The sequence below is a fragment of the Petromyzon marinus genome, chromosome 84, assembly GCF_048934315.1.
Source record: "Petromyzon marinus isolate PM22_M1 ecotype Great Lakes invasive population chromosome 84, UKy_Petmar_22M1.pri1.0, whole genome shotgun sequence".
Taxonomy (NCBI): Eukaryota; Metazoa; Chordata; class Hyperoartia; order Petromyzontiformes; family Petromyzontidae; genus Petromyzon; species Petromyzon marinus.
The window spans coordinates 2,205,680-2,223,436 of record NC_133749.1 but is presented as its reverse complement, the minus strand read 5'-3'; the positions used below and the strand labels follow the sequence as shown (position 1 = coordinate 2,223,436).

General features: G+C 56.9%; 1 protein-coding gene across 1 annotated transcript; it reads left to right on the top strand.

The window, feature by feature from the left end:
- The first annotated feature begins 7,598 nt into the window (after window positions 1-7,598).
- LOC116936825 (polyubiquitin) lies at window positions 7,599-12,230 on the top strand. Its single transcript, XM_032943976.2, has 2 exons — window positions 7,599-7,729; window positions 10,784-12,230. Exon 2 carries the CDS (start codon window positions 10,789-10,791, stop codon window positions 11,932-11,934), a length of 1,146 nt encoding a protein of 381 aa, XP_032799867.2. The 5' UTR covers window positions 7,599-7,729; window positions 10,784-10,788; the 3' UTR covers window positions 11,935-12,230.
- The last annotated feature ends 5,527 nt before the right edge of the window (window positions 12,231-17,757 follow it).

Sequence of the window (17,757 nt, the reverse complement as noted above, 5' to 3'; positions counted from 1 at the left end):
CGGGACGGTGACATCATGTCCCCCCCGGGGATATTTAGGTTGAGAATTTTGTTATTTTATTTTATTAATGTGTTACTTTATTCTCACTTTACGTGGTGGTGACTTTGCCGAAAGAACCAAAGAAGATGAATCCTTGCAGTCACGAAAGCTCTAAATCGAAATAATATCTTTCGGCAGGCCGTAGTGGGTGGGTGGGTGGCACGGGCTGGAGAAGAGACGGGGCTGACGGGTGAGTGGGTGGGTGGCACGGGCTGAGAAGAGAAGGGACTAATGGGTAAGTGGGTGGGTGGCACGGGCTAGGGAGAAGAGATGGGCTGATGGGTGAGTGGGTGGGTGGCACGGGCTGGAGAAGAGAAGGGGCTGATGGGTGAGTGGTGGGTGGGTGGCACGGGCTGGAGAAGAGACGGGGCTGACGGCTAAGTGGTGGATGGGTGGCACGGGCTGGATAAGAGATGGGGCTGACGGGTGAGTGGGTGGGTGGCACGGGCTGGAGAAGAGAAGGGGCTGACGGGTGAGTGGGTGGCACGGGCTGGAGAAGAGACGGGGCTGACGGGTGAGTGGGTGGGTGGCACTGGCTGGAAAAGACACGGGGCTAACGGTTAAGTGGTGGGTGGGTGGCACGGGCTGTAGAAGAGACGGGGCTGACGGGTGAGTGGGTGGGTGGCACGGGGTGGAGAAGAGACGGGGCTGACGGGTGAGTTGGTGGGTGGCACGGGCTGGAGAAGAGACGGGGCTGACGGGTGAGTGGGTGGGTGGCACGGGCTGTAGAAGAGAAGGGGCTGACGGGTGAGTGGGTGGGTGGCATGGGTTGGAGAAGAGAAGGGGCTGACGGGTAAGTGGTGGGGGGCACGGGCTGCAGAAGAGACGGGCTGATGGGTGAGTGGTGGGTGGGTGGTACAGGCTGGAGAGATGGGCTGACGGGTCAGTGGGTGGCACGGGCTGGAGAAGAGACGGGCTTATGGGTGAGTGGTGGGTGAGTGGCTCGGGCTGGAGAAGAGAAAGGGCTGACGGGTGAGCGGGTGGGTGGCACGGGCTGGAGAAGAGACGGGGCTGATGGGTGAGTGGGTGGGTGGCACGGGCTGAAGAGACGGGCCTGACAGGTGAGTGGGTGGGTGGCACGGGCTGGAGAAGAGACGGGCTGACGGGTGAGTGGTGGGTGGATGGCACGGGCTGGAGAAGAGACGGGGCTGACGGGTGAGTGGGTGGGTGGCACGGGCTGGAGAAGAGACGGGGCTGATGGGTAAATGGGTGGGTGGCACGGGCTGGAGAAGAGACGGGCTGACGGGTGAGTGGGTGGGTGGCATGGGCTAGAGAAGAGATGGGCTGACGGGTGAGTGGGTGGCACGGGCTGGAGAAGAGACAGGCTGACGGGTGATTGGGTGACACGGGCTATGGAAGAGAAGGGGCTGACGGGTGAGTGGGTGGGTGGCACGGGCTGGAGAGATGGGCTGACGGGTCAGTGGGTGGCACGGGCTGAAGAAGACACGGGGCTAACGGGTAAGTGGTGGGTGGGTGGCACGGGCTGTAGAAGAGACGGGGCTGACGGGTGAGTGGGTGGCACGGGCTGGAGAAGAGACAGGGCTGACGGGTGATTGGGTGGGTGGCACGGGCTGGAGAAGAGACGGGCTGATGGGTGAGTGGTGGGTGGGTGGCTCGGGCTGGAGAAGAGACGGGGCTGGCGGGTGAGTGGGTGGGTGGCACGGGCTGGAGAAGAGATGGGGCTGACAGGTGAGTGGGTGGGTGGCACGGGCTGAAGAAGAGACGGGGCTGATGGGTGAGTGGGTGGGTGGCACGGGCTGGAGAAGAGACGGGGCTGATGGGTGAGTGGGTGGGTGGCACGGGCTGGAGAAGAGACGGGGCTGACGGGTGAGTGGGTGGGTGGCACGGGCTGTAGAAGAGAAGGGGCTGACGGGTGAGTGGGTGGGTGGCATGGGTTGGAGAAGAGAAGGGGCTGACGGGTAAGTGGTGGGGGGCACGGGCTGCAGAAGAGACGGGCTGATGGGTGAGTGGTGGGTGGGTGGTACAGGCTGGAGAGATGGGCTGACGGGTCAGTGGGTGGCACGGGCTGGAGAAGAGACGGGCTTATGGGTGAGTGGTGGGTGAGTGGCTCGGGCTGGAGAAGAGAAAGGGCTGACGGGTGAGCGGGTGGGTGGTACGGGCTGGAGAAGAGACGGGGCTGATGGGTGAATGGGTGGGTGGCACGGGCTGAAGAGACGGGCCTGACAGGTGAGTGGGTGGGTGGCACGGGCTGGAGAAGAGACGGGCTGACGGGTGAGTGGTGGGTGGATGGCACGGGCTGGAGAAGAGACGGGGCTGACGGGTGAGTGGGTGGGTGGCACGGGCTGGAGAAGAGACGGGGCTGATGGGTAAATGGGTGGGTGGCACGGGCTGGAGAAGAGACGGGCTGATGGGTGAGTGGGTGGGTGGCATGGGCTAGAGAAGAGATGGGCTGACGGGTGAGTGGGTGGCACGGGCTGGAGAAGAGACAGGCTGACGGGTGATTGGGTGGGTGACACGGGCTATGGAAGAGAAGGGGCTGACGGGTGAGTGGGTGGGTGGCACGGGCTGGAGAGATGGGCTGACGGGTCAGTGGGTGGCACGGGCTGAAGAAGACACGGGGCTAACGGGTAAGTGGTGGGTGGATGGCACGGGCTGTAGAAGAGACGGGGCTGACGGGTGAGTGGGTGGCACGGGCTGGAGAAGAGACGGGGCTGATGGGTAAATGGGTGGGTGGCACGGGCTGGAGAAGAGACGGGCTGATGGGTGAGTGGGTGGGTGGCATGGGCTAGAGAAGAGATGGGCTGACGGGTGAGTGGGTGGCACGGGCTGGAGAAGAGACAGGCTGACGGGTGATTGGGTGGGTGACACGGGCTATGGAAGAGAAGGGGCTGACGGGTGAGTGGGTGGGTGGCACGGGCTGGAGAGATGGGCTGACGGGTCAGTGGGTGGCACGGGCTGAAGAAGACACGGGGCTAACGGGTAAGTGGTGGGTGGGTGGCACGGGCTGTAGAAGAGACGGGGCTGACGGGTGAGTGGGTGGCACGGGCTGGAGAAGAGACGGGGCTGACGGGTGATTGGGTGGGTGGCACGGGCTGGAAAAGAGACGGGCTGATGGGTGAGTGGTGGGTGGGTGGCTCGGGCTGGAGAAGAGACGGGGCTGACGGGTGAGTGGGTGGGTGGCACGGGCTGGAGAAGAGATGGGGCTGACAGGTGAGTGGGTGGGTGGCACGGGCTGAAGAAGAGACGGGGCTGACGGGTGAGTGGGTGGGTGGCACGGGCTGGAGAAGAGACGGGGCTGATGGGTGAGTGGGTGGGTGGCACGGGCTGGAGAAGAGACGGGGCTGACGGGTGAGTGGGTGGGTGGCACGGGCTGGAGAAGAGATGGGGCTGACGGGTGAGTGGGTGGATGGCACGGGCTGGAGAAGAGACGGGGCTGACGGGTAAGTGGTGGGTGGGTGGCACGGGCTGGAGAAGAGATGGGGCTGACGGATGAGTGGGTGGGTGGCACGGGTTGGAGAAGAGACGGGGCTGACGGGTGAGCGGGTGGGTGGCATGGGCTGGAGAAGAGACGGGGCTGACGGGTAAGTCGGTAGGTGGCACGGGCTGGAGAAGAGATGGGGCTGACGAGTAAGTGGTGGGTGGCACGGGCTGGAGAAGAGACGGGGCTGACGGGTGAGTGCGTGGGTGGCACGGGCTGGAGAAAAGACGGGCCTGACGGGTGAGTGGGTGGGTGGCACGGGCTGGAGAAGAGACGGGGCTGACGGGTGAGCGGGTGGGTGGCACGGGTTGGAGAAGAGAAGGGGTTGATGGGTGAGTGGTGGGTGGGTGGCACGGGCTGGAGAAGAGACGGGGCTGACGGGTGAGTGGGTGGGTGGCACGGGTTGGAGAAGAGATGGGGCTGACGGGTGAGCGGGTGGGTGGCATGGGCTGGAGAAGAGACGGGGCTGACGGGTGAGTCGGTAGGTGGCACGGGCTGGAGAAGAGACGGGGCTGACGGGTGAGTGCGTGGGTGGCACGGGCTGGAGAAAAGACGGGCCTGACGGGTGGGTGGGTGGCACGGGCTGGACAAGAGACGGGGCTGACGGGTGAGCGAGTGGGTGGCACGGGTTGGAGAAGAGAAGGGGCTGATGGGTGAGTGGTGGGTGGGTGGCACGGGCTGGAGAAGAGACGGGGCTGACGGGTGAGTGGGTGGGTGGCACGGGCTGGAGAAGAGACAAGCCTGACGGGTGAGTGGGTGGGTGGCACGGGCTGGAGAAGAGACGGGCCTGATGGGTGAGTGGGTGGGTGGCACGGGCTGGAGAAGAGACGGGGCTGACGGGTGAGCGGGTGGGTGGCACGGGCTGAAGAGAAGGAGCTGACGGGTGGCACGGGCTGGAGAAGAGACGTGCTGATGGGTGAGTGGGTGGGTGCCACGGGCTGGAGAAGAGACGGGCTGACGGGTGAGTGGGTGGGTGGCACGGGCTAGGGAGAAGAGACGGGGCTGACAGGTGAGTGGGTGGGTGGCACGGGCTGGAGAAGAGGCGGGGCTGACGGATGAGTGGGTGGGTGGCATGGGCTGTAGAAGAGACCTGGCTGACGGGTGAGTGGCACGGGCTGGAGAAGAGACGGGGCTGATGGGTGAGCGGGTGGGTGGCACGGGCTGGAGAAGAGATGGGCTGACGGGTGAGTGGTGGGTGGGTGGCACGGGCTGGAGAAGAGACGGGGCTGACGGGTGAGTGGTGGGTGGCACGGGCTGGAGAGATGGGCTGACGGGTCAGTGGGTGGCACGGGCTGGAGAAGAGATGGGGCTGACAGGTAAGTAGTGGGTGGGTGGCACGGGCTGGAGAAGAGATGGGGCTGACGGGTGAGTGGGTGGGTGGCATGGGCTGGAGAAGAGACGGGGCTGACGGGTGAGTGGGTGGGTGGCACGGGCTGGAGAAGAGACGGGGCTGACGGGTGAGTGGGTGGGTGGCACGGGCTGGAGAAGAGACGGGGATGACGGGTGAGTGGGTGGGTGGCACGGGCTGAAGAGACGGGGCTGACAGGTAAGTGGTGGGTGGGTGGCACGGGTGTTGGAGAAGAGACGGGGCTGACGGGTAAGTGGTGGGTGGGTGGCACGGGCTGGAGAAGAGACGGGGCTGATGGGTGAGTGGTGGGTGGGTGGCACGGGCTGGAGAAGAGACGGGGCTGACGGGTGAGTGGGTGGGTGGCACGGGCTGGAGAAGAGACGGGCCTGACGGGTGAGTGGGTGGGTGGCACGGGCTGGAGAAGAGACGGGGCTGACGGATGAGTGGGTGGGTGGCACGGGCTGGAGAAGAGACGGGGCTGACGGGTGAGTGGGTGGGTGGCACGGGCTGAAGAGACGGGGCTGACAGGTAAGTGGTGGGTGGGTGGCACGGGTGTTGGAGAAGAGACAGGGCTGACGGGTAAGTGGTGGGTGGCACGGGCTGGAGAAGAGATGGGGCTGACGGGTAAGTGGTGGGTGGGTGGCACGGGCTGGAGAAGAGATGGGGCTGACGGGTGAGTGGGTGGGTGGCACGGGCTGGAGAAGAGACGGGCCTGACGGGTGAGTGGGTGGGTGGCACGGGCTGTAGAAGAGACGGGGCTGACGGGTGGGTGGCACGGGCTGGAGAAGAGAAGGGTCTGATGGGTGAGTGGTGGGTGGCACGGGCTGGAGAAGAGACGGGGCTGACGGGTGAGTGGGTGGGTGGCACGGGCTGGAGAAGAGATGGGGCTGACGGGTGAGTGGGTGGCACGGGCTGGAGAAGAGACGGGCCTGACGGGTGAGTGAGTGGCACGGGCTGGAGAAGAGACGGGGCTGACGGGTGAGCGGGTGGGTGGGTGGCACGGGCTGGAGAAGAGACGGGGCTGACGGGTGAGTGGTGGGTGGGTGGCACGGGCTGTAGAAGATACGGGGCTGACAGGTGAGTGGTGGGTGGGTGGCACGGGCTGGAGAAGAGACGGCGCTGACGGGTGAGTGGGTGGGGTGCTTCTGGTAGTTACGAGATGGGAGGAGATTTTTCCGGGGCGAAGGTTCCGCCTGGAAGCTCCCAGAACAAAACAATCCGCACCAACGAAATAATCCCTCCCCCATCTCCGCCACAGTAATATTACAATAAAATAATTTCTTTCATTGACTTTAAAAACACACGTATTTTATGTAAAATGTGTGTGTTTTAAATAAAATCACCGTCACGATGTAATGGTTGGTCTAATTTTTAGTAACGTCGGTCGCTGTTTAAAAATTGTTTTGTCACGCACAAGGATCACGTGGGTGGCGGTGAAGCGGTCGCGGAAGGAGGGGGGGAGGCTACGTCATCGCCTTCGTCAGCTGTTGCTGGGGCGGAGTGATACACACAGACAAAGGGGCCCCGGGTAGCCTCTAGCAGGGCTGTAGGGGCAAGTGCTGTTATACGCACACAAGACAGACACACACACAGACACACACACAGAGACACACAAAGGAAGACACACAAAGACACACACATAACAACAACACACACAGACACACAAAGACACACACAAAGACACACGCAGAGACACACACACAGACACAGACACACAAAGACACGCAGAGACACAAAGACACACAGACACACACACAAAGACACACAGACACACAAAGACACACACACAACAACAACACACACAGACACACACAAAGACACGCAGAGACGCACAAAGACACACAGACACACACACAAAGACAGACACACACACAGAGACACACACAACAACAACACAGACACACACACAACAACAACAACAACACACACACAGACACACACAGACACACACAGACAGACACACACAGAGACACACACAACAACAACAACACAGACACACACAGACACACACACAGACACACACAGACACACACAGAGACACACACAGAGACACACAAAGACACACACAACAACAACACAGACACACAGAGACAGACACACGCAAAGACACACTCACAGACACACACACACAACAACACAGAGACACACACAGAGACACACACAGAGACACACAAAGACACACACAACAACAACAACACAGACACACAGAGACAGACACACGCAAAGACACACTCACAGACACACACACACAACAACACAGACACACACAAAGACACACACAGACACACACAACAACACAGACACACACAGACAGACACACAGACACACACAAAGACACACACACAGAGACACACACAACAACAACACAGACACACACAGACAGAGACACAGACACACACAAAGACACACACAGAGACACACACAACAACAACACAGACACACAGAGACAGATACACACACACAGACACACACAGATAGACACACACAGACAGACACACACAGACAGACACACACACAGAGACACACACACAACAATACAGACACACACAGACAGACACACAGACACACACAAAGACACACACACAGAGACACACACAACAACAACACACACACACAGACATACACACACACCTCCCTTACCGACTCCCCCACACCCCCTCTAACCCCTCCCCCCCCATACGGCGGAGTGATACATCGGCCACGCCCACACGGCCGAGTGATCGCGCGTCGTGCGCGAGGCGGGGCTAATGCGTGGACTATATAAAGGGGGCGAGTCGCCCAACCTCGTCAATTCACGCGCTACAGCCGTTAGAAACGATAGGTATCGTCGTCGTTTTTCCCGCGCTTTTCCTCGCGACAGCCAACGACTTTTTTTTCTTTCCGCCATCTTCTCTGCGTCTGAGGTAACGACGCCCGATGGTCTTCACCGGTTTTTTTATGTTTAAAATAAAAATAAATAAATGTTACGCCCACCGTACCTCGTTTTAAATATTTAACGAGGCCGTTAATATTATTGACGTTTGTTTGCGTGAGGTGTGTGAAAACGTGAACGTTTTGTGTGGTGTTTTTTTTAATCGCGAGTTAATTTTAACATTGATTACGCGAGGCGGCTTTGTGTGTTTGGCTCTTGACGTGGGGTGGTCAATGTTGATCTTTTATGGTTTTCGTGAGTTGGTTAACGTTATCGTTTTGCTGAGGTAGATGTTAACATTTAGTTCACGCCAGGCGTTATTAACGTTTTGCTGAGGTAAATGTTAACATTTAGTTTACGCCGGACGTTAATGTTAACGTTTTTCTAAGGAAAATGTTAACTTTTTGTGCACGCCGGGCATTAATGTTAACATTTTTCCGAGGTTAATGTTAACATTTGGTGCACGCCAGCCGTTAACGTTTTTCTGAGGTAAATGTTAACATTTTGTTCAAGCCAGGCGTTAACGTTTTGCTTAGTAAATGTTAACGTTTTGTTCACGCGAGGCGTTAACGTTTTGCTGAGGTAAATGTTAACATTTTGTTTACGCCAGGTGTTAATGTTAACGTTTTGCTTAGTAAATGTTAACATTTAGTTCACGCCAGCCGTTAACGTTTTTCTGAGGTAAATGTTAACATTTAGTTCACGCCAGCCGTTAACGTTTTTCTGAGGTAAATGTTAACATTTAGTTCACGCCAGCCGTTAACGTTTTTCTGAGGTAAATGTTAACATTTTGTTTACGCCAGGCGTTAATGTTATCGTTTTGCTGAGGTAAATGTTAACATTTTGTTCACGCCAGGCGTTAATGTTATCGTTTTGCTGAGGTAAATGTTAACATTTTGTTTACGCCATGTGTTAACGTTATCGTTTTGCTTAGTAAATGTTAACGTTTTGTGGTAAACATTGTGCAGACGATGCGATAGTGTGGTCTGGAACTCTGGGGTGGGTGGCCATCATTCGTGATGGTCAAAGATCGCTCCTGAACAACGGCTTACGTGGCTCGGGATGGAAAGGTTCTTAAACTGGTGTTTAAAAAATATATATATAATTCTTAGGTAAATGCAAGTAGTTGAGTACCTTTATATTCTTGGTTCTTTCGGTAAAGTCGCGTAGATGGAAAATAAAAAAAAATATTTTTTTAATTTGTATTTTTGTTTTATATTTGCGTCACTTCACCGAAAGAATTCCTGCGGTCGGGAAAAGTCCCAAAGTTTCGTACCCGCTACAAAGAGGAAAAAATGTTATTTGGAAGTAACCCGTGCCACCTCATCGCATTCCTCGCCACCAAAGTCATCCGTGCGCATGCGCGCCCCCAAGGCACCCTGGGTAGGGGTCAAGGTTCAGGGGGCTTAGGGGGGGTCAAGGTTCAGGTGTTCGTAACGGACCCCAACTTGGCGCTGTAACCTTTCACCCCCTTCCATTTAATTTTTTGGTCCCGTTGAACTTCTTTCGCACCGTACGCAGCCAGCCGCTGCCGATCCGGCGGCGCGGTGGTAGTGGTGATTTATTTTTTTGGTAACCGGTGGTGGCGTTGTGTCGGTGGTGACGTTGTTGGGGGTCTTTGTTGTGCCATCTGTTGTGTTTGTGGGTGGCAACCCCCCCCTCCCCGATTGGTTACCAACCTACAACACCCCCCCCGCCCCCCCACCCTGCTCGCCCTGGTGACTCAACTCCCCCATCACAACATGTTTACTGAATTTGTGCTAAATATAATCCAACCTTTTTAAGCGTACGCACGCGCGGCTATTTTTACCGCCCTTTGATTCGCTCCGTATTATCCGAGGGGTTGTGTTTAGTAGCCCTCGACGATCCTCGGCTGGTGCAGCCGCAGGCGGGTTGGTGGCGTTTGTAGGTATCCCCTGCCGCCTGCTAGAGACTCGACATGACCCGGGGCTGGGATTCCCGCTCGCACCCACCCCCAAACATCGGTGACGATTATCCGAACCGGTCCGTCGGCCTCCCCCCCCCCTCGGTCCGACGGGGCCTCGTTTACGGGTGCCTGGTGCCGTTTTGCTTCGTAAACATCGCTAGCACTGGGGGTGGTGGTGGGCGGGTGACTCTAAGGTGGTTGGGTATTCGAGGGCGTTTCGATTGTTGATTTGCCACGGCCCCGCCGCCCGCTTGCTGTTGGGCCGAGTATTCTGCACGGGGCGGGCGCGCAGGAAAGCGTCCGTCGCTGAGCGCCGCCGGTCGGCCGGTGAGAGCGACCAAAAGGCCTTGGATTTTTGAAGCCTTTTGCGGCCGCAGGAACCCACGCTCTGGCACCTCCTCCGGCAAGGTCGCACGGCGGGCGAGAAGATGAACCCGGAGGTTTCGTGCGTGGCGGCCCAGGCGCGTGGGCGGTCCGCACGGAACGGCGCGATTCGGCTTCCGCCTGCCACCGTGACCTTACCGGCAGAGGGCAAACGGTCTCCCAATCTCTCGCGATGCGGTCGCCCCTGCCACAGCCTCGGGCAGAGCATCTCTCTCGCCCTCTTGCCACGAGGCTGCACCGACCTCGGGTTGAAATGAGACGCCGTGTTTTTTTTTTCCAGGAGCTTTGTCTCTCTCTCTCGCCGGAAGACGCCGTGATCTATTAATTTTCTACCCACGCTATGACCTTGCCGAAAGAATCTTGGGGGGGGGGGGGGTGGGGGGGGTGATGGATTTCTGAAGTCACGAAAGCTGCGAATCGAAAGAGCCGCAATCGGTCTTCCAGTGGTGGCTCATTTCGAAACGGGTACTTTTTTGGATGATCCGGTTTTGGGTTTGATTGTTCGCGGCCGCCCTCCGCTATTAATGCGGGTAATGAAATCTTACCTGTCTGTAGCTCGGTTGGTGCCCCTTACCTGGTACAATGACGGATTGTCTTTTTTGCCTTTATTATCTCGTCCGCACTGTTAGGCGATTGTTGCGCGGGGTTGTGCGATTTTTATTTTATTTTTCCCCAGAGATGGTTGCCGCAGGCGTTGATCCACAATTTTTTTTTATTTTTCCCGCCCCGTTTTAGGCGACATGCAGATCTTCGTGAAGACGCTGACGGGCAAGACCATCACCCTGGAGGTGGAGGCCTCCGACACCATTGAGAACGTCAAGGCCAAGATCCAGGACAAGGAGGGCATCCCTCCGGACCAGCAGCGGCTGATCTTTGCGGGCAAGCAGTTAGAAGATGGCCGGACCCTCGCCGACTACAACATCCAGAAGGAGTCGACTCTGCATCTGGTCCTGCGGCTGAGGGGCGGCATGCAGATCTTCGTGAAGACTCTGACGGGCAAGACCATCACCCTGGAGGTGGAGGCCTCCGACACCATTGAGAACGTCAAGGCCAAGATCCAGGACAAGGAGGGCATCCCTCCGGACCAGCAGCGGCTGATCTTTGCGGGCAAGCAGTTGGAAGATGGCCGGACCCTCGCCGACTACAACATCCAGAAGGAGTCGACTCTGCATCTGGTCCTGCGGCTGAGGGGCGGCATGCAGATCTTCGTCAAGACTCTGACGGGCAAGACCATCACCCTGGAGGTGGAGGCCTCCGACACCATTGAGAACGTCAAGGCCAAGATCCAGGACAAGGAGGGCATCCCTCCGGACCAGCAGCGGCTGATCTTCGCCGGCAAGCAGCTCGAAGATGGCCGGACCCTCGCCGACTACAACATCCAGAAGGAGTCGACTCTGCACCTGGTCCTGCGGCTGAGGGGAGGCATGCAGATCTTTGTCAAGACGCTGACGGGCAAGACCATCACCCTAGAGGTGGAGGCCTCCGACACCATTGAGAACGTGAAGGCCAAGATCCAGGACAAGGAGGGCATCCCTCCGGACCAGCAGCGGCTGATCTTTGCGGGCAAGCAGTTGGAAGATGGCCGGACCCTCGCCGACTACAACATCCAGAAGGAGTCGACTCTGCATCTGGTCCTGCGGCTGAGGGGCGGCATGCAGATCTTCGTGAAGACGCTGACGGGCAAGACCATCACCCTGGAGGTGGAGGCCTCTGACACCATTGAGAACGTCAAGGCCAAGATCCAGGACAAGGAGGGCATCCCTCCGGACCAGCAGCGGCTGATCTTCGCCGGCAAGCAGCTGGAAGATGGCCGGACCCTCGCCGACTACAACATCCAGAAGGAGTCGACTCTGCACCTGGTCCTGCGGCTGAGGGGCGGCGTTTAAACCCCGCGGCCAGAGACCGCTTTCGGGCACCCGCTCGTAGCGCGTTTTTTTTTTTTATTTTTCTCTTAGTTTCAAACTCGCCCGAGCCGTGTTTTTTTTTTCTTTTGTCGGCCCACGTCCTCCTCCGTTGGCCACGCGCCGATCTCGGCCGCCCCCTCGGTGCGCTGCGCGCCGGCGTCTCGCTGCGAACCTTGCGCGGGTTGCACGCCACGCCTTAAGCGGTTTAAAAGTGTTCCCGCTGCCGGCGTTGGTGGTGATTTTTGTCGTGCGAGGCGGTAGTAAAAAGCGAAAATGAATTCCTGCCCGGCGGCGGTGGTGGTGGTGTTGTTTTTTTTGGATTTGCGGTTGAGGTGAATGGGTGTTTTTTTTTTTCCCCCCCCCCCTTCCCCTCCGTTAACGCTGGAATCTTTAAACGCGGGTGGCTCGGCATGCAGGCTGGTGTGAGGCTGGGCGAGTGAGCGAGTGTCTGAGTGAGTGTCTGGGCGAGAGAGTGAGTGAGCGTGCGGGTGTGTGTCCGGGTGAGTGGGTGAGTGTCTGGGCGAGTGAGCGTGTGAGTGAGTGTCTGGGCGAGTGAGTGGGCAAGTCGGCGAGTGTCTGGGTGAGCGAGTGGGCGAGTGAGTGTCTGGGCGAGTGAGTGGGCGAGTGGCTGGGTGAGTGATCAGGTGAGTGGCTGGGCGAATGAGTGAGTGGGTGAGTGTCTGGGCGAGTCAGCGGGTGAGTGTCCGGGTGAGTGTCCGGATCACGTATCCATGTCAACGATGTTGCAGCTGGGCACCCACTGAAGGAGCTTCTTGGTGACCTCAAAGGTGAAATAGTTTTCGTGGGTGATCTGAATTGGAATTGGCTAAATCCGCCAGTCCGTGGCCACAAATTTTGCGGCTCAATTTAACCCCTTTCACTTAATAAATGTCCTCGCAAAGACCCCACCTAAAAAAAATCCGGGGCAGTCAACTCTGCTTGACGTCCTTGTTGACAAATGCCCCTCAGTTTCGCACTGACCGGTGTTCTGGGTAATAACCTTGGTGATCACTCCTTCATATTTGGGGTGAGATCATCAGCCAGACGTCAAAGCCCCCCCTAAATTGGTTGAGAAGCACTCTATGAGACACTTCAGCACTCAGGCGTTTTACTAATGATGTCCTTCACTGGGATATTGACGAGGTCTGTGATATCCCCAAACCTGACTACGGCTTGGGAGACCTTCAGGTACACGTCTCTCCAAGTTCTGGACAAACATGCATCCGTTGGTTAGATTTAAAACTCGAGGCGACCGCCCGCCATGGTTTGAACCTTTGATTGCTAAGCTCGTGAGAACTCGGGACGAGGCTTGGGCATTCGCTCGGGAAAGTAATCTGCTTAACGACTGGCTAGAGTACGGGATTTTAAAGGGATAGATGCGTCAAAATCAAAGTACAGCGTGCAAAAGATGCCTAACTCTTCCTCCACTCTTCCTGGAATCACGTGGAAATGCTGAGGATTTTCTGGGAAAACATCCAAAACGGACAATCTGCCCGTTGAGCCGAACCGAAATGGGAATTGTTTCTCAGAGCGCCAAAAAATATAGTTGCCGATTTTAACTTTCATTTGCACTGAAGCTGGTAATCCTTTTGATAATGTATTGGGAGTCACCCCCTGTATCATGCAAATCCCTACGACCCCTGGCCAAACATTACACGAATTTAGTTTCCAGCCCATCCACGGAAGTAATGTTCTGAAACAACTGCCCTACCTCAAAGGGTCCTCTACCGGAGTGGAACAGGTCCCCCTGCAGGGTGGGCTGGTAGGAACATTGGAATTTTGCGCAATTTTAGGACAGTTATACTTCCAAATGTTTGGTGCAATAAGACTTATCAAGTCTGCGCTGTCTATTGCTGATTTTACACCCCGACAGCACGAGATTTCACTTCGTTAAAGTATTGAAAGGGGACGGACGGACACATTAATCTACCAGTATTAGCATTCCCGTATTTGCTCTGCTAACTGTCGCTCACCTGATATACAAACCTGCAGCCCATATTTTCAACCCTGTCCATGAAAGGAGCATCAGCGCCTCCAGAATTGAAACATTCCTATGTCAGCCCTAAAGATGATCCCAACAAATACCGACCGATCTCAATCTCGTTCTCCGTTGATGAAAAAATTGATATTTTTTTGCTTAAAAACGATTGAACTACCAAATCAGCGGTTTGCTGACTGGCAGCAATCCCTTACATCGGCGGTGGTGATGGTGGCATCATGACGTAGCATCACCGCTGCGTCACACACGCGTGTGTGTGACGTCACTACTGCCGGTGAGCGTCACGGCCACGTGGGTCTGCACAGACACATACACATACAGACGGACAGACAAACACAGACACACATAAACACAAACACACAGAAACACAAACACACAGACAACAACAACCGCCATTCGCCACTAAGTGGCGGTGACATCACCACGACGCTTGTGCCAGGCTATGTGCACCCTGAGGCCACGTGAAGTGTCGAACGCCCGCTGGCAGGAGGTCACGGGGCAGATCCCCCAGGTGCCACGGGTCGACTGACTGGGATGACTGGCTGATGCACCACCTGTGCCCCCTACTGTGCCAGACAAATATAAAGATCCCCGTATAGCCTTAACAGACTGTAGGGGCAAGTGCTGTTAGCGAGCAGCTATGAAGGCCGGTAACGGTACACCAGGAGGTGGGTGGCCAGCACCACGCCCGACCGCCTTTGTCTCCCCAGTGGCGATGTTTACACACCGCACCAGGTACTCATTCGAGGCTGAGTCGACCTAGGGGAGGCCTGGGACCGGTTCAGAAAATCGTCACCGGTGCTGGCCGTGAGCGGGAATCAAACCCGTGTCGCCAGGTTCATAGCGCAGCGTAGCGCTAACCGCTACACTATCGCACACAGACACACAGACACACACATAGACATAGACACACAGACAGACAGTCACACAGACAGACACACAGGCACACACACAGACACATACAGACACACAGTCACACACAGACACAGTGTACAGACACACAGACAGTCACACACAGACAGACACACACAGACACACACACAGACAGTCACACAGACGCACACAGTCACACAAATACACACAGACAGACAGACACAGACACACACAGAGACACAGACACACAGACACACACACACGACGTCATCCCGGACTGGAGGCGGGAACAACGTCGGGGCCGGTTCTGGACTCGGGGAGGCCACGAGGGTGGTGGCGTGGGGTCGTGGCGCTCTCGGTGACCCCCGGCTGGACATGTGACTGGACCCCAGTGGGGGCCGGGGGCACCTCGGGGGTCCGTGTGAGCAGCCTCGTCGCGAGGCGCAGGGCTGCCGCTTGCCCGTGTCAACAACGAAGATGCCTCGTCAAGACGCCAAGAAGAGACCCGTGGGTAGGTCCCAGCCATGGGAGTACTCTAGAATAGCGGTAGGCGTGTGGGTAAGTCACGCCAACACCGGAGTCAGGAGATCGGTGTGTAGGTCCCAGCCAGAGTACTGTAGGTTAGCGGTAGACGTGTGGGTAAGTCCCGCCAAGACCGGAGTCGGGAGATCGGTGTGTAGGTCCCAGCCAGAGTACTGTAGGTTAGCGGTAGACGTGTGGGTAAGTCCCGCCAAGATCGGAGTCTAGAGATCCGTGTGTAGGTCCCAGCCGGAGTACTCTAGAATAGCGGTAGGCGTGTGGGTAAGTCACGCCAACACGGGAGTCTAGAGATCTGTGTGTAGGTCCCAGCCGGAGGACTCTAGAATAGCGGTAGACGTGTGGGTCAGTCCCGCCAACACCGGAGTCGGGAGATCCGTGTGTAGGTCCCAGCCAGAGTACTGTAGGTTAGCGGTGGACGTGTGGGTAAGTCCCGCCAAGACCGGAGTCGGGAGATCCGTGTGTAGGTCCCAGCCAGAGTACTGTAGGTTAGCGGTGGACGTGTGGGTAAGTCCCGCCAAGATCGGAGTCTAGAGATCTGTGTGTAGGTCCCAGCCGGAGGACTCTAGGATAGCGGTAGACGTGTGGGTAAGTCACGCCAACACAGAAGTCTAGAGATCCGTGTTTAGGTCCCAGCCGCGGGACTCTAGGTTAGCGGTAGACGTGTGGGTAAGTCCCGCCAAGACCGGAGTCAGGAGATCCGTGTTTAGGTCCCAGCCGCGGGACTCTAGAATAGCGGTAGACGTGTGGGTAAGTCCCCGCCAACACAGGAGTCTAGAGATCCGTGTGTAGGTCCCAGCCGGGAGTACTCTAGAATAGCGGTAGACGTGTGGGTAAGTCCCGCCAACCCGGAGTCAAGAGATCTGTGTGTAGGTCCCAGTCGGAGGACTTTTAGCGGTAGACGTGTGGGTAAGTCCCGCCAACACCGGAGTCTAGAGATCTGTGTGTAGGTCCCAGCCGGAGTACTCTAGAATAGCGGTAGGCGTGTGGGTAAGTCCCTGCCAACACAGGAGTCTAGAGATCCGTGTGTAGGTCCCAGCCGCGGGACTCTAGAATAGCGGTAGACCTGTGGGTAAGTCCCACCAACACCGGAGTCAAGAGATCCGTGTGTAGGTCCCAGCCGCGGGACTCTAGAATAGTGGTAGACATGTGGGTAAGTCCCTGCCAAACACCGGAGTCAAGAGATCCGTGTGCAGGTCCTAGCCGGAGTACTCTAGAATAGCGGTAGACGTGTAAGTAAGTCCTGCCAACACCGGAGTCAGGAGATCCGTGTATGGGAACCAGCCGGAGTACTCTAGAATAGCGGTAGACGTGTGGGTAAGTCCCGCCGAGACCGTAATCAAGAGATCTGTGTAGGTCCCCGCCGGAGTACACTACGTTAGCGGTAGACGTGTGGGTAAATCCCACCAACACCGGAGTCAGGAGATCAGTGTGTAGGTCCTAGCCACGGGAGGTACTCTAGAATAGTGGTAGACGTGTGGGTAAGTCCCGCCAAGACCGGAGTCAGGAGATCTGTGTGTAGGTCCCAGCCGGAGTACTCTAGGTGAGCGGTAGACGTGTGGGTAAGTCCCACCAACACCGGAGTCAGGGGATCCGTGTGTAGGTCCCAGCCGGAGTACTCTAGAATAGTGGTAGACGTGTGGGTAAGTCCCGCCGGGACTGGAGTCTGTACCTCCCTAGAGTATCTGACAAGTTGTGTGTTAGCTAGAGAAAGTCTGTGGTCACCGCCCTATGCGCTATGCAAGAGTTCAACTGTTGTGTTCGTCAAGAAGTAAGTGTCGCCGCCCGAGAACTTGCGCGTGCACCTAATTCGAATCCACGACCACATCGAAACCAATCTGGGTTCTGATTAAAAAAAAATACAGCACCACATCTGCTGCCGTTAGACTCCCTGAAACACACGGTTACAGTAGCCGTGATAATAAGCGGTAGTGCGCCGGTCTTTTTCTTTGACCTGTCCAAAGCCCTTGATGCAGTAAACCACGACAGCCTGCTTGGTAAACCAAGTTGCCTCCGTTTCTCCAAACACGCAGTAGAATTGGTTAAAAAGAAAATCGTAATAATACCTCTTTTTCTCGCACCCAAACTGTCTTCGCAGATGTCCGTAGGTCAAACGGCGTTAAGATAACAAAAGGGGTTCCACAGGGTTCCATCCTCGGCCCCCTCTTGTTCTCTCTTTACGTCAATGACTTGGGCACTGACCCGGATCATTCCGGGGTAAATCTGTTTGCAGGTGACACGATAATGATTACCGCTGGCCGCTCAACGGATGACGGTGATTGCTAAGCTCTAGGGTGATTTCAACAAACTACAACATCAGCCGGTTGCTCTTAAACAAAATCCAGAATACCTCCAAAACCAAATTGCTATGCTTCTCACCGGGACTAAAGCGGGAA